The sequence below is a fragment of the Schistocerca gregaria genome, chromosome 2, assembly GCF_023897955.1.
Source record: "Schistocerca gregaria isolate iqSchGreg1 chromosome 2, iqSchGreg1.2, whole genome shotgun sequence".
NCBI lineage: Eukaryota > Metazoa > Arthropoda > Insecta > Orthoptera > Acrididae > Schistocerca > Schistocerca gregaria.
The window spans coordinates 506,965,112-506,979,673 of record NC_064921.1 but is presented as its reverse complement, the minus strand read 5'-3'; the positions used below and the strand labels follow the sequence as shown (position 1 = coordinate 506,979,673).

General features: G+C 39.8%; 1 protein-coding gene across 3 annotated transcripts in view; it reads left to right on the top strand.

Moving 5' to 3' along the window:
* LOC126328921 (serine-protein kinase ATM) overlaps positions 1-14,562 on the top strand; it is a 458,551-nt gene that overhangs the window by 280,135 nt on the left and 163,854 nt on the right. For all 3 annotated transcript variants that reach the window (XM_049996079.1, XM_049996081.1, XM_049996080.1), the window contains one exon: positions 10,753-11,003. In XM_049996079.1, coding sequence (XP_049852036.1) covers positions 10,753-11,003 — 251 coding nt within the window. The remainder of the gene's footprint in view (positions 1-10,752; positions 11,004-14,562) is intronic.

Here is a 14,562-nt window from a genome sequence, read left to right as displayed (position 1 = left end):
CTGATATCGTATTCAGAAGTGTTGCTTGCTGGCCGCTTGGGACACTGCTATCACGGTGGGTAACAAAAACAAGATGGAGTGCCGTGAATGTTATGTTAGATTGTGATTCTGTCTAGCCCTTGTTTCACGATGATGTCGGGATTAGCATAAATAGGGCTCACTGGCCTTTGAAATGAAGTCTGAGACTAGAAATTGATCTGGATTAAAAATCTATGTTTATGAATAACTAGGTTTGTTTACTTGCTTGTAAAACAGATGGTTACAGGACATGAGTAGATCGGGAGCACTTTACCATTAGCGTTAACATTTCTCAGCGTGAGTATTTTGTGAAGAGTAGGTTACTCATTGCTACTGTAAACAGGAGTGACAGAAAGTACAGAAAAACTACACATTAATATACAAAATTGTATCAAAATTCACATGCCAAGGAATAAACAACACATAGAAACCATAAGAACATATGCAAAGCATGGTGCCCCTGGCGGCTGGGGTAGAAACTGCTTTACAGCTGCATTTCATTTGTCACAGCACATGCGACACTACACCATTGGATTCACATAACATCACTGGTTAACACAAATCTTGAGTGGGACAGCATATTCTACAGTGTGGACAGAGCTCTTTGTACGGTAATTATCAATTTTATTTTTGATGTGCAGAACTGACTGGTAAATGTACTCATATGGTACAGTTAAAGCTCACATTGTTTTTATCAGATCTTGACAATGTGCATGACTACTGTTTTTGGTTATTTTTCTTATGGCCTGTTCCTGTAGTTTGAAAACTGTATTCCTATTTTGTGCATTTGTTCCCCAGAATAGAATTCCATAGGTGAGAATTGAATATAGATGTGAATAGGACATAAGGAAAAAGGCATTGGCTGTTACACACTGTTGGCAGGATTCTGAGGGCATCACATGCTGATAACATCCTATGAAACTTCCTGGCAGATTAAAACTGTGTGCCCGACCGAGACTCGAACTCGGGACCTTTGCCTTTCGCGGGCAAGTGCTCTACCAACTGAGCTACCGAAGCACGCCTCACGACCGGTACTCACAGCTTCACTTCTCCCAGTATCCGTCTCCTACCTTCCAAACTTTACAGAAGCTCTTCTGCGAAACATGCAGAACTAGCACTCCTGAAAGAAAGGATACTGTGGAGACATGGCTTAGCCACAGCCTGGGGGATGTTTCCAGAATGAGATTTTCACTCTGCAGCGGACTGTGCGCTGATATGAAACTTCCTGGCAGATTAAAACTGTGTGCCCGACCGAGACTCGAACTCGGGACCTTTGCCTTTCGCGGGCAAGTGCTCTACCAACTGAGCTACCGAAGCACGCCTCACGACCGGTACTCACAGCTTCACTTCTGCCAGTACCCGTCTCCTACCTTCCAAACTTTACAGAAGCTCTTCTGCGAAACATGCAGAACTAGCACTCCTGAAAGAAAGGATACTGTGGAGACATGGCTTAGCCACAGCCTGGGGGATGTTTCCAGAATGAGATTTTCACTCTGCAGCGGAGTGTGCGCTGATATGAAACTTCCTGGCAGATTAAAACTGTGTGCCCGACCGAGACTCGAACTCGGGACCTTTGCCTTTCGCGGGCAAGTGCTCTACCAACTGAGCTACCGAAGCACGCCTCACGACCGGTACTCACAGCTTCACTTCTGCCAGTATCCGTCTCCTACCTTCCAAACTTTACAGAAGCTCTTCTGCGAAACATGCAGAACTAGCACTCCTGAAAGAAAGGATACTGTGGAGACATGGCTTAGCCACAGCCTGGGGGATGTTTCCAGAATGAGATTTTCACTCTGCAGCGGAGTGTGCGCTGATATGAAACTTCCTGGCAGATTAAAACTGTGTGCCCGACCGAGACTCGAACTCGGGACCTTTGCCTTTCGCGGGCAAGTGCTCTACCAACTGAGCTACCGAAGCACGCCTCACGACCGGTACTCACAGCTTCACTTCTGCCAGTATCCGTCTCCTACCTTCCAAACTTTACAGAAGCTCTTGTGCGAAACATGCAGAACTAGCACTCCTGAAAGAAAGGATACTGTGGAGACATGGCTTAGCCACAGCCTGGGGCTGCGGTCGGGCACACAGTTTTAATCTGCCAGGAAGTTTCATATCAGCGCACACTCTGCTGCAGAGTGAAAATCTCATTCTGGAAACATCCCCCAGGCTGTGGCTAAGCCATGTCTCCACAGTATCCTTTCTTTCAGGAGTGCTAGTTCTGCATGTTTCGCAGAAGAGCTTCTGTAAAGTTTGGAAGGTAGGAGACGGATACTGGCAGAAGTGAAGCTGTGAGTACCGGTCGTGAGGCGTGCTTCGGTAGCTCAGTTGGTAGAGCACTTGCCCGCGAAAGGCAAAGGTCCCGAGTTCGAGTCTCGGTCGGGCACACAGTTTTAATCTGCCAGGAAGTTTCATATCAGCGCACACTCCGCTGCAGAGTGAAAATCTCATTCTGGAAACATCCCCCAGGCTGTGGCTAAGCCATGTCTCCACAGTATCCTTTCTTTCAGGAGTGCTAGTTCTGCATGTTTCGCAGAAGAGCTTCTGTAAAGTTTGGAAGGTAGGAGACGGATACTGGGAGAAGTGAAGCTGTGAGTACCGGTCGTGAGGCGTGCTTCGGTAGCTCAGTTGGTAGAGCACTTGCCCGCGAAAGGCAAAGGTCCCGAGTTCGAGTCTCGGTCGGGCACACAGTTTTAATCTGCCAGGAAGTTTCATATCAGCGCACACTCCGCTGCAGAGTGAAAATCTCATTCTGGAAACATCCCCCAGGCTGTGGCTAAGCCATGTCTCCACAGTATCCTTTCTTTCAGGAGTGCTAGTTCTGCATGTTTCGCAGAAGAGCTTCTGTAAAGTTTGGAAGGTAGGAGACGGATACTGGCAGAAGTGAAGCTGTGAGTACCGGTCGTGAGACGTGCTTCGGTAGCTCAGTTGGTAGAGCACTTGCCCGCGAAAGGCAAAGGTCCCGAGTTCGAGTCTCGGTCGGGCACACAGTTTTAATCTGCCAGGAAGTTTCATATCAGCGCACACTCCGCTGCAGAGTGAAAATCTCATTCTGATAACATCCTATTTTGCAAGTATCTTTGTGTGCTCACACCACTTCATATGAGAATCAATATTCATTTCTGTAAATTTTGTGTTTGTTACAGTCTACAGAGACAACGTATACATTTAATTTAACATATTGTTTCCCCCTTATCAAACTGAAATTAACATCATTTGTTTTCTCTATGTTCAGTGTCACTGTATTGCATTTGACCAGTTGTAAACTTTCTTCTCAGTCACTATCCCATGAACCATGGATCTTGCCATTGGTGGGGTGGCTTGGTGCCTCTGTGATAAAGATAGCCCTACTGTAAATGCAACCACAAAGTAGACGTTTGTGTTAAGATACCAGACAAATGTGTGGTTTCTGAAGTGCAGTAGTGTTTTCAGTAGTTGTGAGGGCAACTGATTTGGTGTAACATTAACCAAAATGGTCTTGCTGTGCTGGTACTGCAAACAGCTGAAAGCAAGGGGAAACTACAGCTGTAATTTTTCCCTGAGGGCATGCAGCTCTACTGTATGGTTAAATGATGGTGGCATTCCGTTGGGTAAAATATTCTGGGGGCAAAATAGTCCCACATTAATATCTCTGGGCAGGTACTACTTGGGAAGATGTCATCATCAGGAGAAACAAAATTTGTGCTATATGGATAGCAGTAAGGAATGTTACCTTTCTTAATTGGGCAACTAGGTTAGCAAATTTAGAAAGGAAAATGGATGGGTTGGAGTTAAAGGTAGTGGGCATTGGTGAAGTATGGTGGCAGGACTAACAGGGATTCTAGTCAGGTGAATACAGGGTTATAAATCCAAAATCTAATCGGAGTAATGCAGGAATATACTTAATAATGAATAAGGAAATATGAATATGGGTAAGCTACTTCAACAGCATAGTGAACACATTATTGTGACCAAGATACACTCTCAGCCAACACCCACCGTAATGGTCAAGTTTACACAGCAATTAGCACCATAGGCGATGAAGAGATTGAAGAGGTCTATGATGAGATAAAAGAATTTATTCAGATGGTTAAAGGAAACAAAAATTTAATTGTGATGGGGTAATGAAATTGAATGTAGGAAAAGGGAAGAAAGGAAAAAATAGGGTAATAGTAACTGGGGGGAAAAGAATAAAAGCTGAAACTATGTGGTAGAATTTTGCACAGAGCATAATTGATCCATCACTGACACTTCGTTTAAGAATCATGGAAGCAGGTCGTATGCTTGGGAGAGACCTGGAGACACTGGAAGGTATTAGATTGATTATATAATGACAAGACAGAGATTTTTGGAACCAGATTTTAAATTGTAAGACATTTTCATGGGTATATGTGGCCTCTGACCACAATTTATTGGTTATAAACTATAGATTAAAACTGAAGAAATTGCTAAAAGGTAGGAAATTAAGAAGTTGGGACCTGGATAAGTTGAGAGAATGAGAGATTGTTGAGAGTTTCAGGAGAGCAATGCTCGACAAGAACAGGGGAATTGAATACAGAAGATGACGAATGGGTAACTTTGAGAAATGGAAATGATCGTATGGCCTTTTTGGCTAGGAGGCCCTGTTTCGGGGAGTTCAGCTGCCGTATTGCAAGTCCTTTTTAGGTGATGCCACATTGGCGATTTGCAAGTCAGTGATGATGAAGAACACTTAACACCCAGTCCCCTGCCAGGAATCGAACCCGGGCCCCCTGTGTGGTAGGCAGTAACGCTACCGCTATGCTACGGAGGTGGGCAGTAACTTTGAGATATGAAATAGTGAAGGCAGCAGAGGATCAAATAGGTAAAAAGACAAGGCCTAGTAATTATCCTTAGATATCACAGGAGGTATTGAATTTGACTGATAAAAGAAGAAAATACAGGGTGTTTTGGAAATAGGTACTGAATTCTTGTGGAATGACAGTTTGGATATAAACAGAAATTTTAAGTATATGAAAATGGGTCACATGCACATTGACAATGGTAGGCGACCTCAAAGAAGTGATCAGTCTGCCTGGTGGTGCGATGACCAGTGGTACATATCCATACGTTTTGATGTCTACTATCAATTGTTTTCATTGCAATTTGTTATGGAGCAGTGGTATGCACTTGCAATGTAAAAGATTGTTTACTCCTTTTATCATATATGGGACATGGAACATTTTGTGTGGAATGAACTGGCAGACATGCATGGCCTTTGATGCTGCAGGAGCACGGCATTTGTACACAGAATATTATCCAAACAGGGAAATACTAAATTGGAGAACATTTGCCACTGTGGATCATCATCTCCATGAAAGGGGCATATTCGAGGGAGATTTCCTTGCTTGAGGTCAACAACAGAATGTAAGCAATCCTGGTTTTGAGGAACAAGTACTACAGATGTTCGACAACAGCCTTTCAGGTAGTATATGCTCTGTTGCCCATGCTCTGAATGCGAATGCTAGTTCTAGCTGTGTTTGGAGAAATCTGCATGGTGGTCATTTTCATCCAAATAAGTTTTATAAGGTACAGGAACCTCTACCCACTGACTTTCCAACTCCGAACAAATTTGCCATATGGTTTTTACAGCAAAGGAAGCTAACTCCCGACTTCGCAGACTTTGTTCTGTAGACTGATGAATTGACTTTCATTCACAAAAAAAATGTTCAACAGTTGCAACTTCCATGTATGGTTTCATGAAAATCCTGGGTATGGCTGTCCACACTTTTCAGGAACGATTATCAATTAATGTTTAGGTTGGAAATATTCACAACCAGATAGTGAGACCTTACATTCGTCCACACTCATGACATAGTCTTTCAGATTCTTCCACTTCTGTTGAATTTCGGTACCTGTCATGAGTGCAATTAACACTGTGTGTACTTTACGTATGAATGTTATGAGCCTATAGAAATAAGAGCTGATATCTGCGGTATACAGATAAGGGATTATTTTTCAGATTACTTTGTGACTTCACAGGGATCAATATCTTGGCAATATGATAAAAGTTCAGTTTTGTTAATGGCAGTGTCTACACAAATGAATAAAATTAGTGAACTATGAAATAACTTAGTTGTTATTTTCTGATACAGTCAATTCAGCCCAGTTCTGAATATTGCTGGGCACACTTCTCCCCATTCCTTCTCATTCAGATTGTGATCATTGCATTCTTTTAATTTCCTGTTGTAGAGAGCTAGCCTCTTTTCTGCTTCTACAATTAGTCTTTCTGAATTGACAACACAACTTACAGTGTCATCTGTAGCCCAACTCTTGTCATCAGGTATGCTGCTGGTGCACAGAATGTGTGCGCCCAACACGTAGCAAGAGTGACTGAGAAACAGCATCACTAGTGTGCAGGGTCCTATGTTAATTCATGTGATTCATTAAAGATGTGCAACTATCATATACAAGAAATACAGCCATTTGCATTTTTTAAATCACTATCACATTTTAACGACAGATGTGTGCATTTGTAGTCCAATCTTCATGTTTCATCCTTACGACAAACAAATTGCGTGATGGAAAATTGGCTGTGCATGCCTAGTCTAAAGAGGCCTTTATTGAAAAGAGAACCATATGACTATCAAGAGCTCATATGGAAAACCAGTACTTACACAAGAAGGGAAAGTGAAAGGTGGAAGGCATATAGAAAGGGCCTATACAAGGGAGGTGATCTGGAATAGGGCGTAGATGAGGTTAAGACAGCAGAGACGATACTGTGATAAGAATTGGACACGGCACTGAAAGACCTATGTCGAAACAAGGCTCCTGGAGTAGACGATGTTCCGTCAGAACTGTTTATAGTCTTGGGAGAGCCAGGCATGACAAAACTTTTCCACCTGGTGTGCAAGATGTATGAGAGAGGTGAATACTGTCAGAAGAATGTAGTACTTACAGTTCATAAGAAAGCAGGAACTGAACTATCAGTTTAATAAGTCATGGTTGCAAAATACTGAACATGAATTCTTTACAAAAGGACGAAAAACCTGATGGAAGCCAACCTCGGGGAGACTTATTTGGACTCTGGAGAGATGTAAGAACACCCAAGCAATACTCACCATATTATTTATCTAGAAGGTACATTAAGGAAAGGCAAGCCTACATTTGTAGCGTTTGTAGCCTTAGAGGAAGTTTTTGACAGTGTTGACTGGAATACTCTATTTCAAATTCTGAAGGTGGCAAGGATAAAAGGCGAGCGAAATGTGATTTACATTTTATATGGAAACCAGATGGCAGTTATAAGAGTCAAGGGGCATGAAATGGAAGCAGTGATTTAGAACAGAGTCCGATGAGGTTGTAGCCTAACTTCAGTGTTATTCAACTTGTACATTGAACTAGCATGGAAAGAAACCAAAGGAAAATTTTGAGTAGAAATTTACTACAGAGAGAAGAAATAAAATATTCGAGGTTTGCTGATGATATTATAATTCTGTCAGACAGCAAACAACTTGGAAGAGCAGTTGAACAGCATGGACAACATCTTGAACGAATATTTTAAGATGATAATAATAATAATGTCGTGTGACGGGGCCTTCCATTGGTTAGACTGCTCGCCTGGTGCAAGTCTTTCGATTTGACGCCACTTCGGCAACTTGCGCGTCGATGGGGATGAAATGATGATGATTAGGACAACACAACACCCAGTCCCTAAGCGGAGAAAATCTCCGACCCAGCCAGGAATTGAACCCAGGCCCTAAGGGATTGACAGTCAGTCGCGCTGACCACTCAGCTACCGGAGCGGACTATTTTAAGATGAACATCAACAAAAGAAAAACAAAAATTTTGGGATGTAATCTAATTGTCAGGACATAAAATATAGGTTGACAATGGCAAGAAAAGCATTCCTGAAAAAAGAGAGATTTGTTAACATTGGATATAGGTTTGTTAGGAAGTCGTTTGGGAAAGTATTTGTGTGGAGTGTAATCGAGTATGGGAGTGAAACATGGGCAATAAACAGTTCAGACAAGAAGAGAATAGAGGCTGTTGAAATGTGATGATACAGAAGAATGCTGAAGATTAGATGGGTAGATCACGCAACTAATGAGGAGATATAATATAATTTGAAAGACAATAAATTGGTAGCACAAGTTGACTAAAAGAAGGCATCAGTTGGTAGTACACATTTTGAGACAAGGACTCGCCAGTTTAATATTGGAGGAAAAGGTGTAGGTAAAAATCGTAGGGGGAAACGAAGAGATGAATGCAGGAAGCATATTCAGAAGTATGTAGGTAGTCCTTAGGAGACAAAGAGGCTTATTGCTGTCATCAGCATGAATAACAGTACCAGCAGAAAAATGCAAAAAAGTTGGGTATGCTCATGTTTATCAGAAGACTCTGGCTGAAAAGTGGGTTACCAGAAACCACATTCTACCTTCCTCAGCCCCCTTAAAAATTTTGACACTTTTTAACCTCTCACTCCCCCAAGTTCCCCTAACTGTAACTCTCTCACACTACTAGTCCATTGCTGTAAGTCGCTCATTTCCATCCACTCCCACTTGCCCATTCTCACTCACTTGTTCAGTGTAACTCATTGTCATTATCTCCTTGTGTCCCTCCTAATGTCACTGCTGCCTGCTTTACAGCATCAGTCTCCTTCATTCTGTCACCCTATTACTGTCTCTTCTATCTCTCTCTCTCTCTCTCTCTCTCTCTCTCTCTCTCTCTCTCTCTCTCTCTCTCATGCTAATATATCATTTACTCCTTCCCACTGCCACAGTCTTTTCTCACTGTCACCATCTCTCTCTTCCTTGTCATCATTTTGTAGGCTCTGCATCTCATTATCACTGACTCACACACACTTCTACTTTCTCTTTTTTTTCCCTCTCTCACTGGCACTATCGCCTTCACTCTTTACATAACACTTTTCTCTCACTGCCAACTATGAGGGGCTGATACGGTGACACATAGTCATTTTTCCAACACTCCATTTGCAAGAGGAATAAGAAAGGTGATTACTAGTAGTGGTACAGAGTACCCTCTACCGAACACCATATGATGTCTTGTCGAGTATGGATGTAGACATAGATTAGCCAGCCTCTTATTCCTAATAGTAATAACTTATTTATTAGAATCTTCTGGTCAATAGTATCAAAAGCCATAGAAAACTCTAAAAATATGCTTGACACACAATCCTCTTTGTCAAGAGCAGCACATACCACCTTTGTGAATTCTACTGTGGCTGACTCTGTACTTTTATCACATTGGAAACCAAACTGTGGTTCACTCAGAAGGTTGTATTGATTCAAGTAATTCGTTAATTTGTATTTCATAATTGATTGTCATTTTTGAGAATGACAAAAGCAGGGAAATGGGCAGGTAATTTTCTATGTCTTCTGTGTTAACTTTCTTTAGCAAAAGCACACATCTTACCTGTTTTAAACACTTTGGAAATTTTCCCAACATGAACAACACATTTATTATGGTTGTTAAGGGAACTTGTATACTCTTTATGCATAGTTTCAGCACAATTGTTTGTACTTTTTCTAAGCCTACTAACTTTTTATGTTTTAGGCTATGTGCAACCCTTTGACTTTATGCTCAGTGGTATTAATTTATATTCATTTCTATGAATATTTGTGCTCGTGTAAAATAAAATTGGTAAATGATCAGTTGGTTTATGATATGTGGCTTATGCCAAAGGGAAATTCACAGGGGAGTTCTGTGTACACTGAAACAAATACAAAAATGAAAAGTTGCTGTCTGTAATCCTCAGTTTAAGATCGATTTTCTGACATTTTTGTTTTGCGAGATTTATGCGGGATGAAGTAAACTACTTTTTGTTTGGATGTTCTTAGAACATCGACTCTTTTAATTTTAGAAGTAAGCCTCTTCGTATGTTCATTGAGCATCTCTGTGGCACACAATAATTAACAGAAATAGTGATAGTAGAAACATATCTTGATTAAATCTTATTTATCTCCTCTGTTAATCATACCTGATATGGGTGCCGCACTGACACTTTGAGTAAGTTTGCAAGCCACCTCCTTCATGGATGAATTACTTTTTCTAAAGCTTATTCCATTGAATCTATCTGCATCTGCATTTCTTAAAAAAATGTTGTGGTCCTTCCACTGTTTTCCCTCCAGATCCATATTCCTGGATATTTTAGGATTGTGACCATTTCCAGCCATCGGTCAACAACGTAGTCAAATGCTAAATGATTTTTTGGTCAGTTTATGTTCAATGCATTACAATTACTATTGTTGAGGGTGAGGTGCCATTTCCTGCAGCAAATAGCAATCCATTGTGCATCACTAACATTTTCTTTCTTACAAATTCCCTATATATTACTTATCAATGGCAAACAGCCTCTTGGAGATTTTAATGTAATTCAGCAGGTCATTATGTATTATTGAGATTGATTGATTGTAACACTTCTTTGGAGTACACTCAAAATTTTTCTCATTTGACTACTTCTCCTCCTTTAGGATGATGTATCATGTTTTGTTTGCTGGAAAACTTTTGATTTAGTCAAAAAGTTGATGCAGTAACCTGTAAACTTATATTTTGATTGCTTGACAAGAGTGAGAATTGTGTGTAATTCCTTCCAGGACACAGTCTTAACTGCTGTTTCCAGAATTCATGGTGGTTTTTTGGGGGTTGATTCTGGTCCTCTAAAAACATTGTAATATGGGAACATAACTATGTCCAGAAGTGCAACATAACTGCTAAGTTTCTCACCACTATTCCTTGTTCGCTTGTTATGAAACTAATTTTTTTTTTATTGTTGCATTCTTTCAGAAAGTGAAGCATCAAGGTCTCTTAATCAAGACTATATCATGCCATTCATTAACCATAAAAAGTCACGCCATGATATCAGCTTGGATGTAGATACAGAGCTATTCAGGAAATTAGTGGATTGCCGTGATACCTGGACACCTGGACGATCCACACATGAAAAATGGATTACAAATCTTGTTTGCAGTATTTTGCAAACTTTTGATGCTGAGAAAAACTTTTTACCACATTTAATACCTGTCTGCAGAGTAAAGGTTAGTAGCTCACCAACAATACATTCATTTTGAAACAGTTTTCACTCTGTTACCAAAGAGTAAAAAATAATTGTAAGAAATGCAGTTCTAACTTACATATATGGAATTTGGCTGTACTCTGAACACAAGCCACATACTATGTGGTCACTGCTTCAGTTAGTAAGCACTTCCTATGTCCCTTGAAGCTGTTAGGATATGTGTGTGAGATATGAATTAATAAAAGATATTTTTGAGTATTCTAACGATTCCTAGTGTCTGAAATCCTGTATGATAACCTTCGATCTCAAATCAAACAATGGACAATCCAGGATGGACTGTAACAATATTATGAAAAGGAAAGTTGCTACTCACCGTGAAGTGGAGGTGTTGAGTCACGGGCAGACACAACAAAAAGACTGCCACAAAAAAGCTTTCGGTCAGTGAGGCCTTCGTCAAAAATAGACGACACACACACACACACACACACACACACACACACACACACACACACACACACACACACACCGAATGCATCTCCGTTACATGGTGAGTAGCAGCTTTGCTTTTCATAGTATTTTTAGATCTCAAATCTCAATTTTTACTTTTTTTCATAAACAAATGTGTAGTGACATAAACCACATCACAGTAGTTACTTCCCTGCAGCTAGTACACCGAATCTCATCAAACTCAATAGATTTCTGTGTCTTGCCCCTCTTTGTTAATTATTTTCTTTTGAGATCTGTTCCAGATAAAACTTTGAAAAAGTCCTCCATTTTTGACAATGCATTCATATGAAACTAATATAATTTGTACACGAGTTATTGTTCTTTAAAAGATTAAGCTTTGATTGATGGATTGGGTCCAGTGCAACAACACATACAACAACATTTCTAGCTGAAAATTATTGTTTTCTTTAATTTAACTAACAAGAAAGCAAAATTATAGAATATAATGTATTACTATCTATATTGAGAGTTTTCATTCTCCTCATTAAATTTACTTAGAGAGAAGGTTATAACCATTGTAGTAACTCAACAACGCATCCTCACATTCGTGTGTCCTTCATGACTAGTTTTGGATGTTACCATTTTTAAGTAATACACGTAGCATACAGTGCATGTAAATACAATAAATTGATGATCCATAGCCAATATGGAACAAAGGTTGTGTCTTTCTCACAGCAATTAGTGGTTCCAAAGGTCCATGTGAACAGTAGATTTTATTAGCTGTCATTGCTTGCATTACACCGAAGAGAAGTTCAAGCAATTCCTTTTTCTAATGCTGCAATATTTGTATTCATGGATGTTACTTCAGAGTAATGTTAATATAATAAAGCAGTAATTTGTGTTAGTATTTCTGTGTAAGATTTGATCATAAACTATTTGTTCATGTTTTACGTGTCAGTAAAGTGAGTGGCGTTATCTATACAGGAACACATTGGGGTGGTTTTATTCATTTATTTATTTTACTGCCCTGAAGAGTGAAGTATTTTCTGTTTAGATGTTTTGATGTTCATACATTATCAACATATCAACAGTAGTGATACATTTTCATGATCCTTATTCTTCCATAATTCAATTTTCTAAGTACTGCTTTTACTAGGTGTTGGTTGTTTTCCAAATATCATATCAAATAAATTTAGCAAAATGAAGATTCATTAAGTAATTGTGTTATCACATTGGCTGACTGCTGAGGAACTGGGAAATGCTAAAGAAGTTAAGATCTTGTCATATTTAAAGCATTTGACAAGGGAAGCCTGCTTTGGGGATCATATAACAATGCCACTGTTAAATTGTTTCCTTCAGTCAGTAAATGACTATAGATGGTTGTGTTTCATAGGGAATTGTTAAATGTGGAGAAAAAGTAATACTAAAGGATCTGGCAAGTAGGAATGAATGCCTCGAAACTGGAGCAGTTTTGTAAGTGACATACTGCCTAATGGCTTCTGTCTCAGTATCTTCAAACAACGTTTGTGTAATAATTTTTCTGTTTTTCTTCCAGCATTAGTTGCTGTCCTTTTCAGTGATCTCTCTCCATTGCTGGTGGCACCACCAGCAATGGAGGGTAAATCTTTGACAATGACAATTACTTTTGCTGATGATATGCCAGAAAAATCGATACCTGTAGCTTGGTATGAATGGAAAAGGCTAGAGGCAGGTCTAGTCAATCAGTGTTTATGAAATAGCTTGTGCTAATGCTCTTACTTTATTAACTGAAACAGTATGGATTGGTGGACCACACACACACACACACACACACACACACACACACACACACACACACACACACTTATATGTTTTCTTTTCCAGATAAGTCAAGCTGTGGTAGCTGTATTGAACATGTCACTTTGTAAATGCTTCTTGTCAGTCTGGTGTCTGCTGTGGTGGTCTGATTTGTTTTCATGCTATGATGAAGCACTGTTCTTTTTCATCTGGGTTTATCAAATCTACCAGATACTTACCTAGCTATTTATAGTTGAGATGTAGCATGAGATACAAGGCGTGTGTGAGAGGGAGGAGAGGGGGGTAGCCACACTTGCACCCACAAGTGGGGGCAGGGCGTGTCCACTCCTGCTACTATCCACCTTAAAAATAATGTCATCAAATTACACATGCTAGTAATGTGAGGCACTCATGTAAGTGACATTGCTGTTGATTGTCATTGTCAATGTTACATGGGATATCATTGCTACTTACGTCATTACTCCTCTAACAATAATGCTGTTGGCCTGTACATTAACAATGAATTGTTCTGTCATGTCAATAGTTACTTCTCTTGGAATTTACAAACATGAATGTAACAAGAGAAGTACTCAACTTATTTTATATTTCAGTTACACTAGCCATTACGAATTTAACTACTGTCTTCAGCAAGTATTGTTTCATTTTACTGCAAATTTTATTCCATTTAAATAGGACTGTAGTAAAGAGGTAATCCAAGAACTGATTGCTCATAGACAGCAATGGCAGCATCAGTTTTGACTGTTTCGATTTTTCCTCATTGGTTTTAATATGAGAGAACAATTCTGATTTTCTTATCTCCTCATAAAACAAATTATATTTTTTGCAAAAGCCAGTTTATTATTTCAACATGTTTAAATTAAGATGCAGTTGTCAAATTAATTGAAATGTTCAACAACTATGCAAATTCCTGGATGCAATAATATGTAAAATAAGGGAAAGGCAACTAGTCACCTACATGACTGATGCGTAGTGCATAGAAGTACTCTAGAAAAAACAGTATTCACACTAACTATTTGTTCGCCGGAGAATATTGAAGCGGTATGAGCTGCTGTACAGAAAAGTCCCGGGGAATTGTGTAGAAAGGCAGCATTGCAACTGGGAATATCCAGATGCTCCGTTCAACATATTCTTAAAAGTGACCTCCATATGTACCCATACAAGATGACCTGTGCACAGAAGCTCATTGAAGAACACAAGCAGCAGAGACTCTGCTCTGTGGACGGAGGATAGGGACGAAACTTTCAACAACGTTTGGTTTTTCAGGCGAGGTGCATTTTCATTTAGACGGTGTGTTTAACAAACAAAATGTACACTTTTGGGTTACTGAAAACCCACAA